General features: G+C 51.3%; 2 protein-coding genes across 14 annotated transcripts; one reads left to right on the top strand and one right to left on the bottom strand.

The window, feature by feature from the left end:
- LOC105465297 (tetratricopeptide repeat domain 31) lies at positions 1 to 11,213 on the bottom strand. 8 transcript variants are annotated; one of them, XM_011713684.3, is made up of 13 exons: positions 11,072 to 11,213; positions 10,790 to 10,878; positions 4,431 to 4,533; positions 4,085 to 4,314; positions 3,819 to 3,902; positions 3,374 to 3,430; positions 3,183 to 3,263; positions 2,886 to 3,077; positions 2,503 to 2,614; positions 2,329 to 2,419; positions 2,115 to 2,256; positions 1,806 to 1,907; positions 1 to 1,634 (listed from the first exon to the last, which is right to left on the bottom strand). In XM_011713684.3, the coding sequence occupies exons 1-13, from the start codon at positions 11,109 to 11,111 to the stop codon at positions 1,338 to 1,340; spliced, it is 1,620 nt and encodes a 539-aa protein (XP_011711986.1). In that variant the 5' UTR covers positions 11,112 to 11,213; the 3' UTR covers positions 1 to 1,337. The 8 variants fall into 8 exon arrangements, with proteins under 8 accessions (XP_011711986.1, XP_011711987.1, XP_024643596.1 ...); XM_011713685.3 differs by having other exon boundaries at positions 2,503 to 2,554; XM_071076960.1 differs by having other exon boundaries at positions 1,423 to 1,634; positions 1,865 to 1,907; positions 2,503 to 2,554.
- Positions 11,157 to 22,719, top strand: LOC105465298 (coiled-coil domain containing 142). 6 transcript variants are annotated; one of them, XM_011713687.2, is made up of 11 exons: positions 11,198 to 12,389; positions 12,664 to 12,750; positions 12,830 to 12,979; positions 13,131 to 13,240; positions 13,314 to 13,427; positions 18,959 to 19,073; positions 19,283 to 19,460; positions 19,570 to 19,769; positions 21,838 to 22,129; positions 22,229 to 22,341; positions 22,449 to 22,719. In XM_011713687.2, the coding sequence occupies exons 1-11, from the start codon at positions 11,369 to 11,371 to the stop codon at positions 22,580 to 22,582; spliced, it is 2,514 nt and encodes an 837-aa protein (XP_011711989.1). In that variant the 5' UTR covers positions 11,198 to 11,368; the 3' UTR covers positions 22,583 to 22,719. The 6 variants fall into 6 exon arrangements, with proteins under 6 accessions (XP_011711992.1, XP_011711991.1, XP_011711989.1 ...); XM_011713686.2 differs by having other exon boundaries at positions 13,110 to 13,240; XM_011713688.2 differs by lacking the exon at positions 12,664 to 12,750 and having other exon boundaries at positions 11,199 to 12,389; positions 13,110 to 13,240.
- The last annotated feature ends 789 nt before the right edge of the window (positions 22,720 to 23,508 follow it).

Below are 23,508 nucleotides of genomic sequence, written 5' to 3'. Positions count from 1 at the left end.
GACAGTTGCAGACAAAAACTGGTTTATTTAGCACCCACTATGTACCAGGCACTTGGGAGGTATTTTCTCACACTTTCGCTTTCCATCCTCACAATATCTCTTATGAGGTAGGGACTACCCTCATTTTTATAGACAAGGGAACTGAGGCTTAGATGTTGACAGACCCGTCCAAGGTGACTCAGTTGGTAATGGTAGACTTCATCCTGCTACACAGTATTTAAGGGGCCTAAACCATAAACAAGTTTTTAAAATTTGCGAAAGTCACACATAAAGGAGATGTTTCAATACCTCCTCTCTCCAGGTATGAACAGTATTGAGCAAGACCCATAGGGCAGCAATAATCATTTATCCTGATGAATGGTTCCTCTGTGAAAGGCAAGGGGCTTGGGGGAGAGCTAAAGCCTCCTGCAGACCCACATTTAAATGAGCTGACAGTCCCAGTAGGACTACGGAGGAACCAGCTAGGGGAAGCTGCCAGGATCTTAGTGGTGAAATTAAAAGGAGATCATGATTCTTACACAGGAAGTGGTGAATTCAGTTGACCCTTGGAAAAACTGAATAAATTAACATGGGGAAAGGCTAATTACAATGCCCAATGGTGGGGTAGAGAAATAGAGTGGCCAAGGTTGTAGCAGCCTGGGCACCTGCTGAGGCCCCATTCAGCAGGAGAGCCACCAGTCAGGAGTGTAGACATGTATGGCCCTACCAGCTCTAAGCAGGAGCTGGTAAGAGACTTCCCAAATGCAACCCTTGGTGAATATTCTAGCAGTGAGAGGAGGTGAGCACCAGACCACTGAACAAGAGAGGTCAGAGTCATACACAGCTATCTGGACAGGAAATGGCATGAGGAGCTGTGAGCAATCTGGGGGCTGTGGCTAGAAAAACAGGGCATGAGCTGGGGCTGGGAAGAGGTGAGCATCTATTAAGCTGAAAGGTGGGACTCAAGACCCCTCAGCATTGTGACCCTGTTCCTGCACACCAAGCTCTAGTTGGTGAATGAGGCCCCCAGGACCAAGAGGAAGAGCAAGGCCCAGATGCTTTCTCACTGTCTCTGTTATAGCCTAAAAACCTGAACTTTCCTATAGTTCCCTTCTTGAGCCTTGTTGGGTTTTATTTTTCCTTACTGCCCCCAGAAGAAGCCTTCTGCTTGAGAACCAAAGGATGTTTCAATGGATGTGGGGCTCCTTTCTCTCATCAGAAACTTCCCCATGGCAAGAGGAATGACTGCTAGGGACATCATTAACTATGGATCTAGAGAATAAGGTCTCAAAATATGCAGTGAAGTGTCACCACACTATGTCCCCCGCCATGGGATGTATATAGGGACTGGTACCCCCTCATCTGGCCTGAGGTAGATGCTGGAGCCCAAGTCCCAGGATGTCCCAGCCCTTTGAGGAATCCTGGGGCTGGAGAGGATGGGGCCTTCTACTCTGAGTCTGGGAGAGGGGCTGGCTGGGGTGGCTTCGGTGACACGGAGGATAATGCAAGAGTGGACACAGGCCAGGGGACCTCGGAGCAGTGCTTCGAGGGCACCTGAGGGAAGGTAGGCCTGAGGCTCCCAGCTCAGCATGGGGAAGTGGCTGGAGGGCCCCAGGTGACAGAGGTGGTACACAGATTCCTCTTCGCTGACCCTGCTGAGAAGGGAGAGAGAAGGGCACCAGATCCTTCTAAGCAGGACAGCCCATGCCTCTCATTCCACCCATCCTTCCCCACCCCCTCCTTAGCCACCTGAGGCTTGGTATTGCAATCCCAGCCAATTCTCCCCGATACCCGCCTCAGCATGACAGTGGGCCTGGCCCCCTTACCAGTGTGAGTTGGAGAAGGCAAGAGCGGAGCTCTCGGGCTGCATCAGGCTGGGACCCACCTTTCAGAGTCTCCTGAAACACAGCAGCTGCCTCTCTGAAGCGCTTTGGTCCCAGAGGGATCAGAAAGAAAAGATTAGGTGTCAGGGTGTCAAGGAGCTTAAAAGTACCTTTTCCAAAACTGGCCCCTGCTCCTAGTACCACACCATTGTGACATTTTGGTACTAGAAGCTTATCTAGAAAGTCAACATAGACCCTCTCCCCACTCCATCCCACCCAAATCTCTCCTGTTTCCAGTCCCAGACCTATTACCTGTAGTCCCATCAAGGCCTTGCCCAGGCGGAAGAGGCCCCGGGGCCAGCCAGGCAGTAGGGTAAGGGCCACTTGGGCATCAGCCAGGGCCCACACTGGCTGACCCAGCCGCTCATGGCAGAAGGAACGATTTCCAAATAACCTGATAAAGACAGAAGGTGGCCAAATGTCTGAGTCCTCAACACTGCCCTGCCCTGGCCAAGCCCCCACCTACCGGTGGTCCTGGGGGTTGAGCTTCAAGGCCTGGGTGAAGAGGACCACGGCCTCATGGTAGAAACCATTTTGAGCAAAGCTGGTACCCAACTCTGGAAAGGAAAGAGGGTGAGAAGGTTCAGAAGGGGCTACCCCAGGGAAGGCAGGGTAAGGAGGGAGAGAGAAAGGATCTCACTTGCCAGTTCCTGGCTCCGTTGTAAGGCAGCTGCCAGCAGTCCCGGAGATGCCTGGGGATAGGGTGCAAAGTCAAGCAGGCCTTGAGGTCTCAGCCTCCCCAAATCCTTCTCCTTTGTTTAAACAGATAACACTATAATTAGTATTACCCAACTCACGTAATCCTCATGACAGCCCTACAAGATGGTATCAGCCCTATCTTCCTAGAGAGGAAACCACCCGGGGTCATGGTGACAGTGACAGGGCCTGACTCCATGTCTCTTGACCCTAGGGCCAGAGAACTCCCACTGGACCCTGCGTCAGTCCTTAGATCCTGTGCCTCCCCAGCAGATCCTTGTGCCCCTTCCACGGTTCCAGCTGAAAAAGGTTCTTCAGCCACCTCACCTGTGCCTTTGGACTCTGCTGGGGCCTCTCCTTTCTTGAAGGGCTCTCTTCCTTTTGACCCATCTTCTGGAGGGGCAGGCCCCTGCCTTGGGGCTCCTGATTCAGTCCCTTCTCTCTGCGGGCACTGAGGGGCCAATCGCCAACCTTGCGCAAAGCCAGAGACACAAAAGTGCTAGACAGATCCAGTGAGTCCTGTGAACAAAATGGAAAGTTAGGGAGGGGGTGGGGATAAAGTACATTCTGGAGGAAGAGGAGGAAAATGAGCAAAGACCAAGAAGAGAAAAAAGGGGTTCTTACCTCTTCTTCACCACACTGTCCCTGAACTGGGTTTCCAGGGCTGGATGGGGGGCTCTCATCCCCATCTGAGATAGCGCTGGCCTGGAAGAAAGGTGGACAGGTACACAGCTGGGATCACCTGGAGCTGTCTGCTTTCTTGGCCCTCACCTTCCTGGCACTTGGTGCTCTTAGTACCGGCCGTAGATACTCACCTTGGGCTCCCCACAGTACTGCTCCAAACGCTCCTGTCGCTTTCGTTCCTTTTGACGCTGCAATAGTAATGGTAATAATGATGTATTTTGAATACTTACTGTATGTCATCTGTTGGGCTAAGATTTCTCATTCCATCTTTGCAGCTCTATGAGACAGGCATCGTTATTATCCTCATTTTGCAGGTAAAAAAGCAGACAAGAGAGGCACCAGCCAGAGGCCTCATGTAAGGAGGCAGATTCCTACCTAGGCAGCACAGTAGGATTCCAGAACCACTGCACCAGATAGCCTGTGAGAGACCCCCCAGTCCCCGGGCCCCTTGTGTCCTCCTGGCAAGACAGTCCACTGCAGGCCATCTTGAGCTCTCTCCTGTTCCCACAAAGCTTCCTCTTTCCCTCTCCCAAATCACTTTGGCTCCCCTGCACCCTCCAGCTATGCTCTAGCCACCTTCTTCTTAAGTCGCTTCTTCTCTGCTTTCTGTTTCATGCGCTCCTCCTCAGCCACCAGCTCCTCAGCCAGGCGGTTGGCTTCCTGAAGGACGAAGGGCAGGTGACAGAAAAAGGGAGAAACAGGGAAATGGAGAGCAAACATGAAAGGGGGCAGGCAGTGCAGAAGGATCTTGAAAGGTACCAATTAGGGGAGAATATAGGGATGGGAATACGGGGATTGAAAGAACCCCGGGGGACAGCAAAGCCCTCTCCTGAGAATCTCACCTCTTCTGTCACCAGGAGCTTCTGGGGCATGGCCACCTGAAGCAGGCTGTCTGAGACACTGGGGAAGGTGGCAGAGGCAGAAGGGCTTTGAGGGCAGGGCTCAGACTCTTGGGGAGGATACAGGAAGGACTTGCGGAGACCACAGTAGGTGCCCAGTCCCTCAGCCCCCTTGCCCCCGTCACTCTGTCGAGTTGATTTCCCTTCATCATCCAAGTGGCCCAGGAGGTAATCTGTCAGGAGGGAGAAACAGACAGGAAAGAAAGAACATAAGACAGGGGTGCATCTGAGGGTCAGCCCTCCCAGGGTACCAGCCTCGATCCCTGGGCCCAGCCCCTGCACTCCCCACCATGGTGCCACAGCTGCAGCCGCCCGCTGCTCCCATCCACATGGATCCGGTGCAGGCCCTGGGGATCACTCTCCACAAGCCGTCGAAGAAAATCCACTATGTCCTGGGAGGGGGAGGGGAGGGGAGGCTGGTGTTGGGGGCAGTTCCTGGAGAGAGCGAGGGCTTCGCTGGCTTGATCTCTCCACCATGGCAGCCACCAACCAGCCATCCAGCCCAAGACTCTCACTGGCTCTGACCTCTCCCTCCTCAGCACCACAAAATCTGCTGCCCCCGGCTTTTGTAGTGAATCACCTCCCCTTGCTGCTCTCCTGCCTTCCCAAGGGTTGAGTATGGTATTCAGCCTAGCCTTCTCCACCATCCAGGATCTTCTCTCCTCAACCTGAGTTAGCCACACTGAAGCCCCTGGAATGAAGCTCTCTCACCTGCTCTTTCAGCTAGGCCCCCTGTCATATCTGCAGTATGAACAGCCCCACATAACCCACCCTGAGGTTAGCTCACACCTAAACAAGTACAGCAGCTCCTCGCTGGCTGCTCCTCTGAACCTCATCTGTTTCTCCACAAAGCTAAGCTCTGAGAAATTACTTCCCTACTTAGGGACATCCAATAATCCCCCACTGCCAAGGCCATAGGCAGCGTTGAACCCAGTTCCCAGCCTAGGATTCAGAGCCTTCCAAAAGGCTCCCAGACTGACTTTTCTAGCCCTCCTTTTAATCCTCCCCTGCTTCACTGCTGTCCTCCCTCTCACCACCAGGCTCCCTCCAGCCTTGGGGCCTTCCCCCAGCTGCTCTCCAATCCCTCCTAACTCTGAGCTTCTTTCTCACCACATTGTGCCTTACCTGCAAGGTCCAGTTCAAATTCTATCTCCCTTCAAACCTTCCCAGACCCTTTCATCTCCAATTATCTCTGCCCCCTCCAACTAATCTGCACCCACGTGGTCTGTGTTACACAATTTAGAACCTTGTTATTGATTGCTTTCTATTGCTCTCCTCACTGGCCAGGCAGCATGGAATTGCAAAGGGCATTGTGCTGGAGTGGAGCCACTTGCATCTGAGGTTATTTTTTCTTTTGAGGCGGAGTCTTGCTCTGTCACCCAGGCTGGAGTGCAATGGCACAATCTCAGCTCACTGCAACCTCTGCCTCCCGTGTTCAAGCGATTCTCCTGCTTCACCCTCCCAAGTAGCTGGGATTACAGACACGTGCCACAATGCCATTTGTATTTTTAGTAGAGATGGGGTTTCACCACATTGGCCAGGTTTCTTGAACTCTTGACCTCAAGTGACCCACCTGCCTTGGCCTCCCAAAGTGCTGGGATTGCAGGCGTGAGCCACTGTGCCCGGCCAACTATTTTTTGTTTGTTTCTGAGGCAAGGTCTTGCTGTGTTGCCCAGGCTAGACCGAAACACCTAGGCTCAAGTGATCCTCCTGCCTGTGCCTCCTGAGTAGATGGGACTTCAGGTGTGCACCATCATGCCCAGCTTGTCCAAGTTTTCACTCTGCCACTTCCTGGCTGTTTGATTCTGGAGATGTCATTTAACTTCTTTGGACCTCTCCCTCATTCACAAAATAAGGCAAGACTCTTTAAGACCTGGCTTACACATTCTGTGGTTCTGATGAGAGTCATTTCCTCAGGGAGTATAAGCTTCAAAGACAGGAATGATTACATTCCTATTTGCCTAATCAGGCCTAAACAGAGCAGGACTGACTGAGAAGCTTAGAAGTCAATGATCTTTTGGATTTATTGATTTAGAAGCCACAAACTTAGAAACTCCAGCATGCTAAAAAAAAGCTGTAGGCAGGACTTCAGATGATTGAGGTATACTCAATTTTCTAAACAATCTTCGATCCAAGGCTTCCCTCCGAAGACAGTCCTGGCTTAACAGCATCTCCACTTATACTGCTAGGCACCTTCATCAGTCCTATACTTAAATTCAATTTCCTGGTGGGTTTGTTTCACCTTCCTAACTGCAACATAAGCATAAATAATGAGCCAGGTGTGGTGGCGCATGCCTATAGTCCCAGCTACTTGGGAGGCTGAAGTCGAAGGACTGTTTGAGCCCAGGAGTTCAAGACTGCAGTGAACTATGATCACGCCACTGCACTGAAGCCTGGATAACAGAGGGAGACCCTGTCTCGATAAATAAATATGGCTGGGCACGGTGGCTCACGCCTGTAATCCCAGCACTTTGGGAGGCCAAGACGGGTGGATCACTTGAGGTCAAGAGTTTTAGACCAGCCTGGCCAACATGGCAAAACCCCACCTATACTAAAGATACAAAAATGAGCCGGGCATGGGTGGCACACGCCTGTAGTCCCAGCTACTCAGGAGGCTTAGGCATGAGAATTGCTTGAACCTGGGAGGCAGATGTTGCAGTAGCCAAGATCACACCACTGCACACCAGCCTGGGTGAGAGAGCGAGACTCTGTCTCATAAACATAAATAAATAAATAAATAATAAATAAATAAATCAATAAAGCATGCTCTCTGCCCCATGTTAGGCAGCCTCCTCAGGATGTGCCACTCAAATATATACTGTATTTCCTCTCTCTTCCTCCTCAAACCAGTGTAATCATCATTAAAAATAAAAAATAAAAATAAAAAAAAAGCTGGGTGCAGTGGCTCACGCCTGTAATCTCAGCACTTTGGGAGGCTGAGGCGAGTGGATCACTTGAGGTCAGGAGTTTGAGACCAACCTGACCAACATGGTGAAACCCGTCTCTGCTAAAAATACAAAAATCAGCCAAGCGTGGTGGCACGCATCTGTAATCCCAGCTACTTGGGAGGCTGAGGTAGGAGAATTGCTGTAAACTGGGAGGTGGAGGTTGTGGTGAGCCGAGATCATGCCACTGCACTCCAGCCTGGGCAACAGAGAGAGACTCCGTCTCAAAAAAAACAAACAGGTATTTCCTTGACCTTCTACTACCTGTCCCCAAACCACAGTCTGTGCTACTCTTTGAATTCACTACATGGCCCCTACATATAATCTGGTCCCCCAATATCACTGTGAATCTTCTGCTATCTTGTCACTCTCCTCCAGCCACAGTACTGTCCTTGGAAGTTCCCACAACACACCAGCTGTGCTCCCATCTTAGGGCTTTGCACTTTACTTTGCCTGGAATGCTCTTTCCCCAGTGAACAGCTCACCCCTTCAACCTTTTTAGATCTCTACGTAAATGTCACTTTCTCAGAGAGGACTTCTCTGACCACTCCTTTTTTTTTTTTTTTTGAGGTGGAGTTTTGCCCTTGTTGCCCAGGCTGGAGTGAATGGTATGAACTCAGCTCACCGCAACCTCCGCCTCCAGGGTTCAAGTGATTCTCTTGCCTCAGCCTCCGGAGTAGCTGGGGTTACAGGCATGTACCACCATGCCCAGCTAATTTTGTATTTTTTAGTAGAGACGGGGTTTCTCCATGTTGGTCACACTGGTCTCGAACTCCTGACCTCAGGTGATCCGCCTGCCTCAGCCTCCCAAAGTGCTGGGATTACAGGCGTGAGCCACCACACTTAGTCTGACCACTCCTTTTAGAAGGAGAAACTTCCCAACTCCACTAGCATTCCCTATCCTCCTCCTTGCTTTTTCTTTGTACTTCTCATATTTAACATACTATGTTGCTTATTTATTTGTTCACTGGCTGCCCTCATTAGATGCTCCTAATCTGTTGAATACAAAGATTTTTGTCTGTTTGGTTTACTGCTATCTCCCAGTACCTACAACAGTGTCCAGTACATAGGTGGTATTCTGTAAGTGTGTGCTGAGTAAACAAAGAGATTGGTGAGGAGGCTATTCCAGTAGAGACATAGCCAGGAACCGTGTGTGAAGAAACATGTGTGACACAGTGAGTGTAAATTTTTTTTGGTTTTTTTTGAGACACATTCTCACCCTGTCGCCAGGCTGGAGTGCAATGGCACAATTTCAACTCACTGCAACCTCTGTCTCCTGGGTTCAAGCGATTCTCTTGTCTCAGCCTCCCGAGTAGCTGGGACTACAGGCACCCACCACCACACTCGGCTAATTTTTTGTATTTTAGTAGAGACGGTGTTTCACCATGTTGGCCAGGATGGTCTCCGTCTCCTGACCTCATGATCCGCCTGCACCAACCTCCCAAAGTGCTGGGATTACAGGTGTGAGCCACCGCGCCTGGCTGTGAGTATGGACTTTATCTTGTCAGTGATAGCAGTGGACTTGATCTGGGAAATGAAACAATCAAATGAAATAGTGTTGAGACAGCCGGGCGCAGTGGCCGGGCGCGGTGGCTCAAGCCTGTAATCCCAGCACTTTGGGAAGTCAAGGCAGGTGGATCACCTGAGGTCTGGAGTTTGAGATCAGCATGACCAACATGGAGAAACGCAGTCTCTACAAAAATACAGAATTATCCAGGCATGGTGGCGCATGCCTGTAATCCCAGCTACTCGGGAGGCTGAGGCAGGAGAATTGCTTGAACCCGGGAGGTGGAGGTTGCGGTGAGCCAAGATTGCACCATTGCACTCCAGCCTGGACAACAAGAGCGAAACCCCGTCTCAAAAAAAAAAAAAAAAGAAAAAAGAAAAGAAAAAGAAAAAGAAATACTGCTGAGGGAAGATGAGGCTATGGATGTAATGTTTAGTTCAGGCCAGATACAAGGAGTCTTGATCTAAAGGAGTGGCAGTGAGACCAGGAATGGAAATGAGGGGCTTCTGTCAAGAGACATTTCAGAAGTAGATTTTAGTGGCTGGCACGATGGCTCATGCCTGTAATCCCAGCACTCTGGGAGGCCGAGACGGGTGGATCACAAGGTCAGGAGTTTGAGACCAGCCTGGCCAATATGGTGAAACCCCTCTCTACTAAAAATACAAAAATTAGCTGGGCGTGGTGGGAGGCGTCTGTCATCTCAGCTACTCAGTAGGCTGAGGCAGGAGAATTGCCTGAATCCGGGAGGTGGAGGTTGCAGTGAGTGGAGATGGAGCCACTGCACTCCAGTCTGGGTGACAGAGTGAGACTCCGTCTCAAAAAAAAAAAAAAAAAAAAAAAAAAAAAAAGGCCGGGCGTGGTGGCTCACGCCTGTAATCCCAGCACTTTGGGAGGCCAAGGCGGGCGGATCACAAGGTCAAGAGATCGAGACTATGCTGGCCAACATAGTGAAACCCGGTCTCTACTAAAAATACAAAAATTAGCTGGGAGTGGTGGCATGTGCCTGTAGTCCCAGCTACTCAGGAGGCTGAGGCAGAAGAATTGCTTGAACCAGGGAGGTGGAGGTTGCAGTGCGCCAAGGTCACACCACTGCACTCCAGCCTGGGTGACAGAGTAAGACTCCATCTCAAAAAAACCAAAAAACAAAAAAACCCTGTTGCCTACTGAGAACATCCAAATCCCTGTGCTAAGTCAAAGCCTTTCAAACTATCTGCTGCCTTCTCTCCCGCCCCATGTTTTACTGTTCCAACCAAATTCTCCACTCTGGTCTCACTTTAGTAAAGTTCTCTCAACTTTTCCTTGTTTTACTGTCTTTGCTCACACCGTCCTCTCCATCTATAAAAAAATATTTTTTCTTTTTTTTGAGATGGAGTCTCCCTCTGTTGCTCAGGCTGGAGTGCAGTGGTGTGATCTCAGCTCACTGCAACCTCTGCCTCCCAGGTTCAAGCGATCCTCCTGCCTCAGCCACCCGAGGGGCTGGGATTACAGGTGCACACCACCACACCCAACTAGTTTTTTGTATTTTTGGTAGAGATGGGGTTTCACCATGTTGGCCGGGATGGTCTCAAACCACGGACCTCAAGTGATCCTCCCGCCTAAGCCTCCCAAAGTGCTGGGATTACAGGTGTGAGTCACTGGGCCTGGCTTTTTAAAAATTTTTTTAGACAGAGTCTCACTGTTCCCCAGGCTGGAGTGCAGTGGCATGATCATGGTTCACTGCAACCTCGACCTCTCGCGCTCCAGATATCCCCCACCCACCATGCGGCTAAATTTTTAAAAAACATTTTTGTAGAGATGGGGTCTCACTACGTTGCCCAGGCTGGTCTCGAACTCGTGGGTTCAAGCAATCCTCCCGTCTCAGTCTCCCAACGTGTTGAGATTACACGCACAAACCACCGCGCCCGGCCTCCATAACATCTTTCCCCAAGGAACTCGTACCCACTCCCTAATCCTCACCTCAGAGGCCCTTGTCTGCTCAATTCTATCCACTTGGAGCATCTGTTACAGCAGGATCATCCTCCTGGTCCCCTGCCCCTCACTTGCCTACGATCCTCAAGGGCATGGCCGGAGACTACAACTCCCCAAAGCCTCCAGGGCCCCGTCTGGCGCTCACCCGTCGCCGGTTTCTGCACAGCTGATTTAAAAGAGGCGTGACCAAAATAAGCAGGACTGGGGGAAACTGGGGGTCGCTTTTACCTCTTCGCCGTAATCCTCTGGACCGAATTCCTTGCAAAGTTTGGGTACAGCAGCGACCTCCAGAGGGCAGCTGGGCCGCAGAGGGCAGTCTACAGGAAAGGAAGGCGGAGCCTCGTCAGCGGGCTTGGGATAGATGGGCTTGAGTCCTCCCTACTCCACCCTCGACTCTCCACCCTCTGCCCTCTGCATAAAATCCTACTCGAAACGTTCAGACCACAGGTGGACCCAAGAGGGGCTGCCTCTGCCCTCCTAGACCCTCTCTGGTCTTGTCATACTGCTCACCTAGCTTGATCCTCTCCACAGCCTTCGGAATCGGCGCCATCGCGTCTACAGTGACCCGGAAGTGAAAGGTAGTCTAGTATTTGATACCAGCCAAAGGGCGGGGTGGGACAGAGAAGGCGGCCATCTTTGTTAGGGGCAGAAGCCTCCCATTACGGGGTACGAGAGGGTCCATGAAGGTCCCCGCGACTCCTGGACTGGAGAAAACGGCTCTTGGAATGGGGCGAAGTCCGAGCTACGGTGGGCGTTGGTCCGTGCGGGGAAGTGGGAATCGCTAGGTTCGTTCCGGACCCGCCGCTCATGGCTCAGGCGTCTCGCTCTGGTAGCCTGCCTCCACTTGTTATCGTGCGCCCGCTGAGGGCGCAACCCGGGGGCACTGGGGAGGAGCAGTGGGAGAGAAGGCGAACGGGCGCTCTTCGCGGGGAGGTTCACGATTGGCCGGGCGGAACTTCTGGAGGGACGCCGTGGTGGCCGACGCCGGCGGGTGTGAGCGAGGACTATGAGGCTGATGCTGCGGCCTGGAGGCGAGGGCCCGCAGGTGGCGGCCCGATCCCTCCCGCGCTGCAGCGTCTCCGGGCCGTGTTGCTGCGGCTGCATCGCGAGCGGGAGCAGCTCCTCCAGGCCCGAAACTGCGCCTGCCACCTACAGGCGGCTGTGCGCCTCATGAAGACCCTGAGTCCTGGCTCGCCATCCGGCGGCCCTAGCCCCTTGTCCCAGTGGTGCCGCGACCTGCAGCTGCACCCTTCCCAAGGGGCAGTCCTGCGAATCGGCCTTGGGGAGACTCTCGAGCCGTTGCTGCTAGCGCGCCCCATCGGACTAGCCGCCCAGTGCCTGGAGGCTGTCATTGAGATGCAGCTTCGCGCTCTCGGCCGGGAGCCTGCCAGCCCAGGCCTGTCATCCCAACTTGCCGAACTTCTCCTGGCACTTCCCGCCTATCACACGCTACAGGGAAAAACCTTGAGCCACGTCCCGGGGGCTGCACGTCCTTTCCCCACGTCCCGTGTGCTCCGCCTCTTGACGGGGGAGCGGGGTTGCCAGGTGGCAAGTCGGCTGGACGAGGCGCTCCGGGGATCGGGATTGAGAGACCAGCTCCGCAGGCGGTGCCATGAGGAGCGGGATCTGCTACCAGGGCTGCTGGGCCTGGTAGGGGGCGTGGCGGGTTCAGCCAGCTGTGGACTACGGCTTGGAGGGGCTGGAGCCTTGTGGAGCCAATATTGGACCCTGCTGTGGGCAGCCTGTGCTCAGAGTCTGGACCTAAATCTGGGACCCTGGAGGGACCTCAGGGCAACAGCGCAACAGCTGAGTCAGGCACTGGGTCAGGGTGAGTGATGGGCTTGGGTGGGCGTTTGGGAAGGCTGGGGTCTCTTCCCCCTGGCAAACTCACTCACCTTCCATCCTGAAGGCAAAGGCAGGCCCTTTAGAATGAACATCCCTGGGTTCAGACTATATCTTCTGAACTTTCAAGGCGAAGTCTTGCTTTCCACCCCAGTCCTGAGTCTTGGAGGAAGCATGCCTTCTTCCCTCATCATTGAGTGGGCAGGGGTTGTGGAAAGTGAGACCTTGTTTTCAGGCTCCAGAGTCATTTCTCCCACTAGCATCCCTGCCTCAGGAGTGTGAGAAGGAGCTGGCTTCTTTGTGTCACAGCTTACTTCATCAGTCGCTTATCTGGAACTGGGACCAAGGTGAGAAGGAAGGGGCCCTGGGGGTGACATAAATCCCAGGTTACCGCTTCCCCACCACACTATAGTCTCTCATCCTCAGGTTTCTGCCAGGCCTTGGGATCAGCTCTTGGGGGTCAGAGCAGCCTTCCCACATCCTCTCGCACTGCTGAACTTTTGCAGCAGCTCTTTCCTCCTCTCTTGGATGCCCTTCGAGAGCCCAGGTTACGACTGATTTTCTGCCAGCCTGCAGGTGAGACAAGGGGCTGGGTCTGGGGAGACAAAGCAGTTGAGGATATCTCTTTTCTTTGTTCTGAAGTCTGCCTCTTCCCAAAGGTACTCCATGACCCCTAAGATACTCACTTTACTGCTCAAATCCCCAGATCCTGCGCCTGTCGCCCTAGGTCTCTGTACCCTGCAGACCACCTTGCTTTGGTTCCTGGGCAGAGCTCAGCAGTACTTGGCAGCATGGGACCCAGCTTCCTTCCTGCTCCTGATCCAAAAGGACTTACCTGTGAGTGGCTGGGGAGTAGGGAGGGGAGCAGCCTGAGCTAGGCTGAGCCCTCACTTCCTGTTTCCACCCAAAGCCTCTATTGCATGAGGCAGAAGCTTTGTCTAGCCTGGCCTCAGAGGAAAGCTTAGCTCTGGAAGTGGAGCAGCAGCTGGGCCTGGAGATCCAGAAGCTGACTGCACAGATCCAGGTGAGAACAGGGGCCTTAACAGTGGCAGTTTAAGACCCTGTGTTCTGTGCCAAGTATCAGGGGTGGGAAGAGTAGAGCATCTCAGTAACTTGGAATCTCCTTGGAGTCTCTGCTAAATTTATCTTTTTTTGCTCTGTTCATTTTTTATTTTTTGTTCTCTTTAACTTTTTTTTTTTCTCTCTGAGACAGGGTCTCACTTTGTCACCCAGGCTGGAGTGCAGTGGCACAATCTCAGCTCACTGCAGCCTCTACCTCCTGGGCTCAAACGGTCCTCCCACCTCAGCCTCCCTAGTAGCTGAGACTACAGGCTTGTGCCACCACACCTGGCTAACTTTTGTATTTTTTTTGGTAGAGATAGGGTTTCACTATGTTGCCCAATCTGGTCTTGGACCCCTGAGCTCAAGTGATCCACCTACCTTGGTCTCCCAAAGCGCTGGGATTACAGGCATGTGCCACCATGCCTGGCCCCTTTAACATTTTACTATGGAAAATTTCAAACATGTACAAATGTAGAGAGAGGTATATAATGGACTCCCATATGTCTATCACCAAGCATTTAACAATTATCAACTCATGGTCAATTTCATCTGTGTATCCCCCATCCTCTCCCCAGTAATGCCAGACTCTCGTTTTGTGATGGCACCAGCGGATCATTGCCTTGATTCATTATTTCATTAGAGGTTGTAAAGGGGTAACATTTCAGTTCTCATCATTCCTACTTCATTTATGAGTTGGATTACTCCTATGAAGAAAAACTTGCCTTCATTAATGATTTGGTTACTCTTAGGTATATTTTAAAGAGAAAATTCAGGATACATGATCGCATCTTTCCCTTTACTTACCAGTTATCGGCACATTTCTCCTCTCTTAAAAGTTTAATTTGTATTTTTATTAATGCTTTGGGAGGCCAAGGCAAGAGGATTGCTTGAGGCCAGGAGTTTGAGACCACCAGGGGCAACATAGCGAGACCACCCTAAGCAACACAGACCCCCATCTCTACAAAAATTAAAAAATTTAGCTGAGCATGGTGGCTGCGCCTGTAGTCCCAGCTACTTGGGAGGCTGAGGCAAGAGGATCGTTTGAGCCCAGGAGGCCGAGGCTGCAGTAAGCTATGATAGCCACTGCATTTCAGCCAGCCTAGGCAATACAGTGAGAGATCCTGTCTCAAAAAATAAAATAATGCATGTCTATAGTTTAAAAAGTGAAATAGAATATTATTTTATAAAACTAATGAAAAAATAGCACTTTGCCCTCACCCACCTCTGATTTCTGTTTCACAGTAGTAACCTTCATCCATGTTTGCCTGTTTCTCCTAACATTTTCTTATATATTTATGAATAAAGCCATTATACTTTCTCTTCCCCATTTTGTACATTTATCTGTTCCTATGTCGAAGATGTCTGGTTTTTGTTTCCCTGCTCAGTTTTCTCCTCTTTGCCCTGAATAGGGGCATGGCTGTAGGGTTCAGTCCTTAACTCTCTGCTTTTCTCTCTGTAGTCCTGTTTACCCACAGTGTCTTGGGTCCCAGAGTTCTTTTTTTTTTTTTTCTAAGACAGGGTCTCACTGTCACCCAGGCTGAAGTGCAGTTATGTGATCTTGGCTCACTGCAACCTCCACCTCCTGGGCTCAAGCAATCCTCCCACCTCAGCCTCCTGAGTAGCTGGGACCACAGATGCAAGCCACAATGCCTAACTACATTTTTTTTTTTTTTTTTGAGAAGGAGTCTCACTCTGTCACCCAGGCTGGAGTGCAGTGGCATGATCACCACTCACTGCAATCTTCACCTCTTGGGTTCAAGTGATTCTCCTGCCTCAGCCTCCTGAGTGGCTGGGATTACAGGCGCCCACCACCACACCCGGCTAATTTTTGTATTTTTAGTAGAGATGGGTTTCACCATGTTGGCCAAGCTGGTCTCGAACCCCTGGCCTCAGGTGATCCACCCGCCTCAGCCTCCCAAAGTGCTGGGATTATAGGTGTGAGCCACCCTGCCTGGCCAATGCCCAGCTACTTAAATTTTTTTTTTTTTTTTTTTTTTTGTAGAGACAAGGTTTTGCCGTGTTGCCCAGGCTGGTCTTGAACTCTTTTTAAAAATATTTTTTAAAAACTTTTTTGGGAGGCCGAGGTGGGTGGATCGCCTGAGGTCAGGAGTTTAAGACCAGCCTGACCAACATGGTGAAACCCCGTCTCTATTAAAAATACAAAAAAGTGGCCGGGCGCGGTGGCTCACGCCTGTAATCCCAGCACTTTGGGAGGCCGAGGCGGGCGGATCACAAGGTCAGGAGATCGAGACCACGGTGAAACCCCGTCTCTACTAAAAAAATACAAAAAATTAGCCAGGCGCGGTTGTGGGCGCCTGTAGTCCCAGCTACTCGGGAGGCTGAGGCAGGAGAATGGCGTGAACCCGGGAGGCGGAGCTTGCAGTGAGCCGAGATCGTGCCACTGCACTCCAGCCTGGGTGACAGAGCGAGACTCCGTTTCAAAAAAAAAAAAAAAAATACAAAAAAGTGCTGGTATGGTGGTGGGGGCCTGTAATCCCAGCTACTCGGGAGGTTGAGGCAGGAGAATCGCCTGAACCCAGGAGGCAGAGGTTGCAGTGAGCTGAGATAGCGCCATTGCACTCCAGCCTGGGCAACAAGAACAAAAACTCTGTCTCAAAGAAAACAAAAAACGAAACTTTTTTGGCCAGGTGCAGTGGCTCACACCTGTAATCCCAGGACTTTGGGAAGCCGAAGCAGGCAGATCATCTGAGGTTAGGAGATCAAGACCGGCGTGGCCAACATGGTGAAACCTGTCTCTTCTAAAAATACAAAAATTAGCTGGACATTGTGATGCACGCCTGTAACCCCAGCTACTTCGGAAGCTGAGGCAGGAGAATCACTTGAATCTGGGAAGTGGAGGTTGCAGTGAGCTGAGAGCATGCCATTGCACTCCAGCCTGGGCAACAGAGTGTATATATATATACACATATATGTGTGTGTATATATATGTGTATATATATATTTATATATATATGTGTATATATATATTTGTTTTAATTAAAAGTTTGGGCCGGGCACGGTGGCTCAAGCCTGTAATCCCAGCACTTTGGGAGGCCGAGACGGGCGGATCACGAGGTCAGGAGATCGAGAGCATCGTGGCTAACATGGTGAAACCCCGTCTCTACTAAAAAAAATACAAAAAACTAGCCAGGCGAGGTAGCGGGCGCCCGTAGTCCCAGCTACTCGGGAGGCTGAGGCAGGAGAATGGTGTAAAACCGGGAGGCGGAGCTTGCAGTGAGCCGAGATCACGCCACTGCACTCCAGCCTGGGTGACAGAGCGAGACTCTGTCTCAAAAAAAAAGTTTGGCTCGTGACACAGCCTCAGGAGATCCTGAAAACATGTGCCCTGTTCTTGAACTCTTGAGCTCAAAGCAATCCACCTCCTTGGCCTCCCAAAGTGCTGGGATTACAGGCATGAGCCACCGCGCCCAGCCTGGCTCCCAGAGTTCTAGTCAAACATCTGCATTTGCCTGTTGGGCATTTCTACCTCAATTTACTGCTATCTACTTAAACTCAACATGCCCCAGAGCTGGCTTATCATGAGTACTGCACACAGTGACGGTCATAGAGCCCTGAGGAAGGAAGGCTATAGTGGGCATGTGGTTTACAGAAGGCTCCATACATGGCCTACTGCTGGAGATGGTGGCTGGGAAGCCTCGGAGGAGTGGCTGGGGTTACTGGAAGTGGGCAGTTTGTCGATCCTTGGGGGAGTAGCAGAGAGGTGGTCTTACCAGAGCAGAGGTTCCTTTTGTGGGTATGTTCACCGGGGTTGGGTGTGTGGGTAAAGTAGTAAGCAATTTGGCATCAAATTGTGGAGGGCATGAACACCAGCCCCAAGAATTTGGGCTTTACCTCATGAGTGATGGGGTGACATTGTAAGAGCAGAAGGGCAGTAATCCCAGCATTTTGGGAGGCCGAGATGGGCGGATCATTTGAGATGAGGAGTTTGTGACCAGCCTGGCCAACATGGTGAAACCCCATCTCTACTAAAAATGCAAAAATTAGCCGGGCGTGGTGACGGGTGCCTATAATCCCAGCTGCTCAAGAGGCTGAGGCATGAGAAGCAGTTGAACCTGGGAGGCAGAGGTTGCAGCGAGCTGAGATTGCACAACTGCACTCCAGCTTGGACAACAAGAGTGAAACTCCGTCTCAATAAAAAAAGAGGCATTATGAGTTTTCTCCCTGTTTGGACTGTAAGATCCCAGTGGTTCGGGGAGAGACTGTCACATACTCTGCACCTTGTATTCCCTTGGTGTTGAGTGCAGAGGCTCCTAACAAAAGTCCATTGACAAAAGGGTAATTTCCTTGACATAAATAAGGAAAGAGAAGGGGGTTTGCATTTACTGGAGAAGAGAGGAAGATTTTGGATTTAGACAGGTTGTCAGATGTGCCAGGAGCCATATGGACTCCACTCCATGTCTGCCCCCCACCCAGGTCTATCCCGTCTTCAGGCTCCCTGGTATCTACCATTTCTTTACAGAGCAGCTGCCATTAACCACATTTATTGGGGTTCCTCTCCCTCAAGATGGGCTGTAGAGCAGAAACCAGCTTTATTGCTGTGTTCTTTCCCTCCAAAAACAATCTATCAAACCAAAGAAACAAAACCAGCATATAGGCCTTTTCTTGCTATATTGCTCTGGAGTGGGCTGTCAAGAATAATAATATATAATAATAATGCCCTTCAATGTAAGGACATTCCAAAACTTCCTGAGTCTCAGAACGTTCAAATAGTCATTGCTTCTGGTCTACATACAGTTATTGTCTTCCTTTTGTAGGTGATAACCAAAAGATCATTGTAGGCTGGGTGTAGTGGCTAACATCTGTAATCCCAGCACTTTGGGAGGCAGAGGCAGGCAGATCACCTGAGATCAGGAGTTCAAGACCAGCCTGACCAACATGGCAAAACCTTGTCTCTACTAAAAATACAAAAATTAGCTGGGTGTGGTGGTGCACTCCTGTAGTACCACCTACTTGGGAGCCTGAGGCAGGAGAATCACTTGAACCTGGGAGGCAGAGGTTGCAATGAGCCGAGATCACGCCACTGCACTCCAGTCTGGGTGACAGAGCAAGACTCTGTCTCAAAAATAAAAGGTCATTGTAATTCCCCTTTCTTCCCTCAACCTCTGGCCCATTGCAGATCATACAATCCCTCTCTCTGGCATGTACTATGTGTGTGTGTTGTGGGGGTGGGGGCAGGGTATGTCTTTTTCCTGAAAGCTCCTGTATAATAAAATTAACCTCAAGGATTTTCCATGTTTTGAACCAAGCTGGGGAGAGCAAGGTAACCCTAGGACAATTGTTCATAATTTGGGTCCAGACCTCTTGGAAAACCCAATGACAACTATGGCATTGCTCCTCAAAAAATGGCCAGGCATACACAACTCTGCAACAATTCTGGGGTTTTATGGATGTCAAGTTGGACATAGAGCTCCTTAGATATACAGGATCATCATAATTTGACAAGCCCCTTTTACTTTTTCCCTATCCCTACAGCTCCTGCCTGAAGAGTCACTAAGTCTCTTTTCTCAAGAATGTCATAAACAAGCCATGCAAGGTTTCAAGCTCTACATGCCACGGGGTCGGTACTGGCGGCTTCATCTCTGTCCTGGTAACTCCTCATCCCAGCTTCTCCTTCCAGGGTTCCAAGAGGGTAATAGTGTCTCAGCCCTGCCAAATCCCAATTCCCCTCCACTGTCTCCATCCTTGTCCTCAGCTTCTGTTCCCTTCCCTGCTGAAATCCTACCCTCTTCTCCCAAACACTCCATTTAGGGGTTCAGTGGATCTCCACAGCCTTATATTCTGTCTTCTCTACTCCAGAACTTCCCAGTGCTCCTAGTGAGTATGCTGGTTTAGTGGTCCGTACCGTACTGGAGCCTGTGTTACAAGGATTGCAAGGGTTGCCACCCCAAGCCCAGGCCCCTGCCCTTGGTCAGGCACTGACAGCCATCGTGGGTGCCTGGCTCGACCACATTCTTACCCATGGGATTCGGTTCAGGTCAGGAGTAAAGGCGGAAGTGGCAGGGGGTGAATGGAACAGGGAAAAGGAAGGGGATAAGTGGGAGAGGCAGGAGGGTCAAGTGGCCATACTGTACCTCTGCCTTCAGCCTGCAGGGAGCGCTGCAGCTCAGACAAGACTTTGGAGTGGTCAGGGAGTTGCTGGAAGAGGAGCAGTGGAGCCTGACCCCTGATCTCCGCCAGACGCTGCTTATGCTCAGCATCTTCCAGCAGCTGGATGGAGCCCTGCTGTGTCTGTTGCAGCAGCCCTTGCCCAAGTCTCAAGTCCACAGGAGGCCCCCCTGTTGCTGTGAGTCACTCCCCTTCGCTCACCGCTTTGTGTGTCCCAAACCCCATTCTCACCATTGATCTGGCTTCAGTATATCCCCACCAGCCACCTGCCTTCTGCTTCTGCCTTACCAGGTGCTTGTCAGGAGGTCCAGACCACGGAATTGCCCAGCAGCTGCCTCAATAGCCTGGAGAGCTTGGAGCCCCCTCTCCAGCCTGGAACATCTCCAGCCCAGACAGCTCAGCTGCAAAACACACTAGAGGGAGGGGGACCTAGCCCAGAGGGCTACCTAGTGGGAAATCAGCAGGCCTGGCTTGCCCTCAGGCAACACCAGCGACCCCGTTGGCACCTGCCATTTTTTTCCTGCCTGCGAACTAGTCCTGAATCCTAAGGAGCCTGGGACCAGGAGCCAGAAAGTTAAGAGCTCCCCATCTCTAGCTGGAAAAATCCAGACATTTGGAATTACATATTAAAGAAGCCTAGAACTGGAAGCTTGGAGGAAAGCATACTGGAGAATAAGCTACAAAGAGCCTGGGTTTAAGAATCCAAGATTAGGGGCTGGGCACAGTGGCTCACACCTGTAATCCCAGCACTTTGGGAGGCCAAGGCAGGCGGATCATGAGGTCAGGAGATCAAGACCATCCTGGCTAACACAGTGAAACCCAGTCTCCACTAAAAATACAAAAAAGTAGCCGGGTGTGGTGGTGGGCGCCTGTAGTCCCAGCTACTCAGGAGGCTGAGGCAGGACAATGACGTGAACCTGGGAGATGGAGCTTGCAGTGAGCCAAGACTGAGCCACTGCACTCCAGCCTGGGTGACAGAGAGAGACTCCGTCTCAAAAAAAAAAAGAAAAAAAAAAGAATCCAAGATTAGGCAGGGCATGGTGGCTCATGCCTGTAATCCCAGCACTTTGGGAGGCTGAGGCAGGTGGATCACCTGAGGTCGGGAATTCGAGACCAGCCTGACCAACGTGGAGAAACCCCGTCTTTACTGAAAATACAAAATTAGCCAGGCGTGGTGGCACATGCCTGTAATCCCAGCTACTCAGGAGGCTGAGGCAGGAGAATCGCTTGAACCTGGGAGGCAGAGGTTGCGCTGAGCTGAGATTGTGCCATTGCACTCCAGCCTGGGCAACAAGGGTGAAACTCTGTCTCCAAAAAAAAAAAAAAAAAAAAAAAAAAAAATCACTCCAGCACCTGGAATCCAGAGTAAAGAGCAAGACCGCAAGACCACAGCCTGGAACCTGAAGGTCAGCACCCTTGGGAGGTTCAGGCCTAGTTCTCCATCACTGAAGACATCTCAGGGATAAAGAGTTGAGTGCTCGGCCGCGCGCCGTGGCTCACGCCTGTAATCCCAGCACTTTGGGAGGCCGATCACGAGGTCCGATCAAGACCATCCTGGCTAACGCGGTGAAACCCCGCCTCTACTAAAAATACAAAAAATTAGCCGGGCGTGGTGGCACACGCCTGTAGTCCCAGCTACTCAGGAGGCTGAGGCAGGAGAATCGCTTGAACCCTGGAGGCAGAGATTGCAGTGAGCCGAGATCGCGCCATTGCATTCCAGCCTGGGCAACAAGAGCAAAACTTTGTCTCAAAAAAATGAAAAAGAAAGAAAAAGAAAACAGGCTAGAATGCACTTCAACTTAAGTCCTCGGAGCCAGGCTAATTCATGGGGAACTACAGAGGTGTAATAGGCATTTCTACACCTGGATCAGCCCCAAGGACTGTATTACCCTGTACTGCCCTTCCTATTACTATTTTCAGTCATTTACGAATATTAGGCTGTAGTATTTTCGCGCTGAAGCTTTGGCTATTCAGAGCTCACTGTGTTTAATCTTCAGTTACCTGAATGGTGTTTACCTTCTGGTGTGGATCATCCTGGCTTGTGTTAGTGCTCTCTCTTTGGAAGGAGCCAGGACTTCAGCTCGAGTTAGCCTAGATCTGGCCCAGCAGGGTACAGAAGGGGAAAGGCTGCAGAAAACAGGCGTATATTCGTGCCAAAAGGTTTTTGGCGCCATTTATTTATGGTTTTCACCATTGTATGAGAGGACTATTAATGATAGGTTGTATTTGCTGACCGCCTACTTTAGGCTCCCCCATGCATTGTGCCGAAACCACCTCTCTCCTTCCTGACTTCCTCCGCCTGGGCTCGGGAGCCCTGAGCTGCGGTTCGCAGGCCTACTTGCCTGCCGACGGCCGGAAGTATCTATCCCGCAGAAGCGCAGCCATTCACGGCCTAACGCAATGCGACACTTCCGCCTGCACGAGCTCTTCCGGGGTGGAGGTCACCATGGCAGCTGCCTTGGCTCGGCTTGGTCTGCGGCCTGTCAAGGAGGTTCGGGTTCAGTTCTGCCCCTTCGAGAAAAACGTGGAATCGACGAGGTACGAAGGGGAAGTGGGTAGAAGCGGGAAGTGGTGTGCCTTCCTTCAGCTGGGGCTTTAAGCCCTCAGCCTGGCGCTCATTCTGTTTTTCCACCGTAGGACCTTCCTCCAAGCAGTGAGCAGCGAGAAGGTCCGCTCCACTAATCTCAACTGCTCAGTGATTGCGGACGTGAGGCACGACGGCTCCGATCCCTGCGTGGACGTGCTGTTCGGTGGGCTTGGTGGAGAGACGGGCAGGAGGGGACAGCAAACAGCCCGCGCGCCCCTAAGCCCCAGCACTGCCGTCCCTCCCTATCTGACTCGTTTGTTTCTTCCCCAGGAGACGGGCATCGCCTGATTATGCGCGGCGCTCATCTCACCGCTGTGGAAATGCTCACTGCCTTCGCTTCCCATATCCGGGCCAGGGACGCGGCGGGCAGCGCGGACAAGCCGGGCGCTGATACTAGTCGCTGACAGCGTCAGAGAGACCAACAAGATGATTTTAGCGTGGACTAGGACACTTAACCTAAGAAGAGTTTCACTTAATCATTCAAATCACTATCTGGAGGGCCGCGGAGCGCAAAATAAAATGTAAAACCCTGCTACCACAATGTTTCTGGAAAAAGACTAGATCAGGGAGGTGTCTGGATGAACCTGGATTTATTTCACTTTCTTACTATCATCACTTATTGCTTAACCCTTTTGAATTTGGCTTCTGGCTTCTCCTACCACTCACTCAAGGTACTTTTGTTTGTTTGTTTGTTTGTTTTTGAGACAGGTCTGTTTCTGTCACTCAGGCTGGAGTGCAGTGGCATAATCATAGCTCACTGTAACCTGGGCTTAGTCGAGCCTCTCGAGTAACTGGGAAGCTGGGACTACAGGCACGTGCCACCAGGTTTAGTTAATTTTTAAGTTTTTTGTAGAGAAGGATTTTCGCTGTTTCCCAGGCTGGTCTTGAAGTTCTGGACTCAAGTGATCCTCCCACCTTGGCCTCCCAAAGTGTTGGGCGTGGGCCACTGTGCCCAGCCCTCTTACTTTTACCAAATCCAGTGTGAAAGAACACTGATAGGCTGAGCACGGTGGCTCACATCTGTAATCGCAGCACTTTAGGAGGCTGAGGCCAGCAGATCACCTGCTTGGAGAAATCCCACCTCTACTAGAAAATACAAAAAAATTATCTGGGTGTGGTGGCACAAGCCTGTAATCCCAGCTACTCGGGAGGCCGAGAGAGGCAAGAGAATCGCTCAAATCCAGGAGGTGGAGGTTGAAGTGAGGTGAGGTCACACCACTGCACTCCAGCCTGGACAACAGAGTGAGACTCTGTCTCAGAACACACACACACACACACACACACACACAGACAGTGTTGTTTTTTCAGCTCTCGTCTTTCTATCCCAGTT

The sequence above is a fragment of the Macaca nemestrina genome, chromosome 13, assembly GCF_043159975.1.
Source record: "Macaca nemestrina isolate mMacNem1 chromosome 13, mMacNem.hap1, whole genome shotgun sequence".
NCBI classification, from domain to species: domain Eukaryota; kingdom Metazoa; phylum Chordata; class Mammalia; order Primates; family Cercopithecidae; genus Macaca; species Macaca nemestrina.
Note: the sequence above shows the minus strand (reverse complement) of the source record. Positions and strands in the feature narration are given on the sequence as shown.

Excerpts from the sequence above, each read along its gene's own strand:
- LOC105465297 (XM_011713684.3), bottom strand. The coding sequence starts at position 11,111 with ATGGCGCCGATTCCGAAGGCTGTGGAGAGGATCAAGCTAG. Across the intron at positions 4,534-10,789 it reads CAGAGGATTACGGCGAAGAG|GACATAGTGGATTTTCTTCG; the intron begins GTAAAAGCGACC and ends TCCCCCTCCCAG. Across the intron at positions 2,615-2,885 it reads AGCAGAGTCCAAAGGCACAG|GAGAAGGATTTGGGGAGGCT; the intron begins GTGAGGTGGCTG and ends GTTTAAACAAAG.
- LOC105465298 (XM_011713686.2), top strand. The coding sequence starts at position 11,369 with ATGGCTCAGGCGTCTCGCTCTGGTAGCCTGCCTCCACTTGTTATCGTG. Across the intron at positions 12,751-12,829 it reads TATCTGGAACTGGGACCAAG|GTTTCTGCCAGGCCTTGGGA; the intron begins GTGAGAAGGAAG and ends TCTCATCCTCAG. Across the intron at positions 19,074-19,282 it reads GCGGCTTCATCTCTGTCCTG|AACTTCCCAGTGCTCCTAGT; the intron begins GTAACTCCTCAT and ends TCTCTACTCCAG.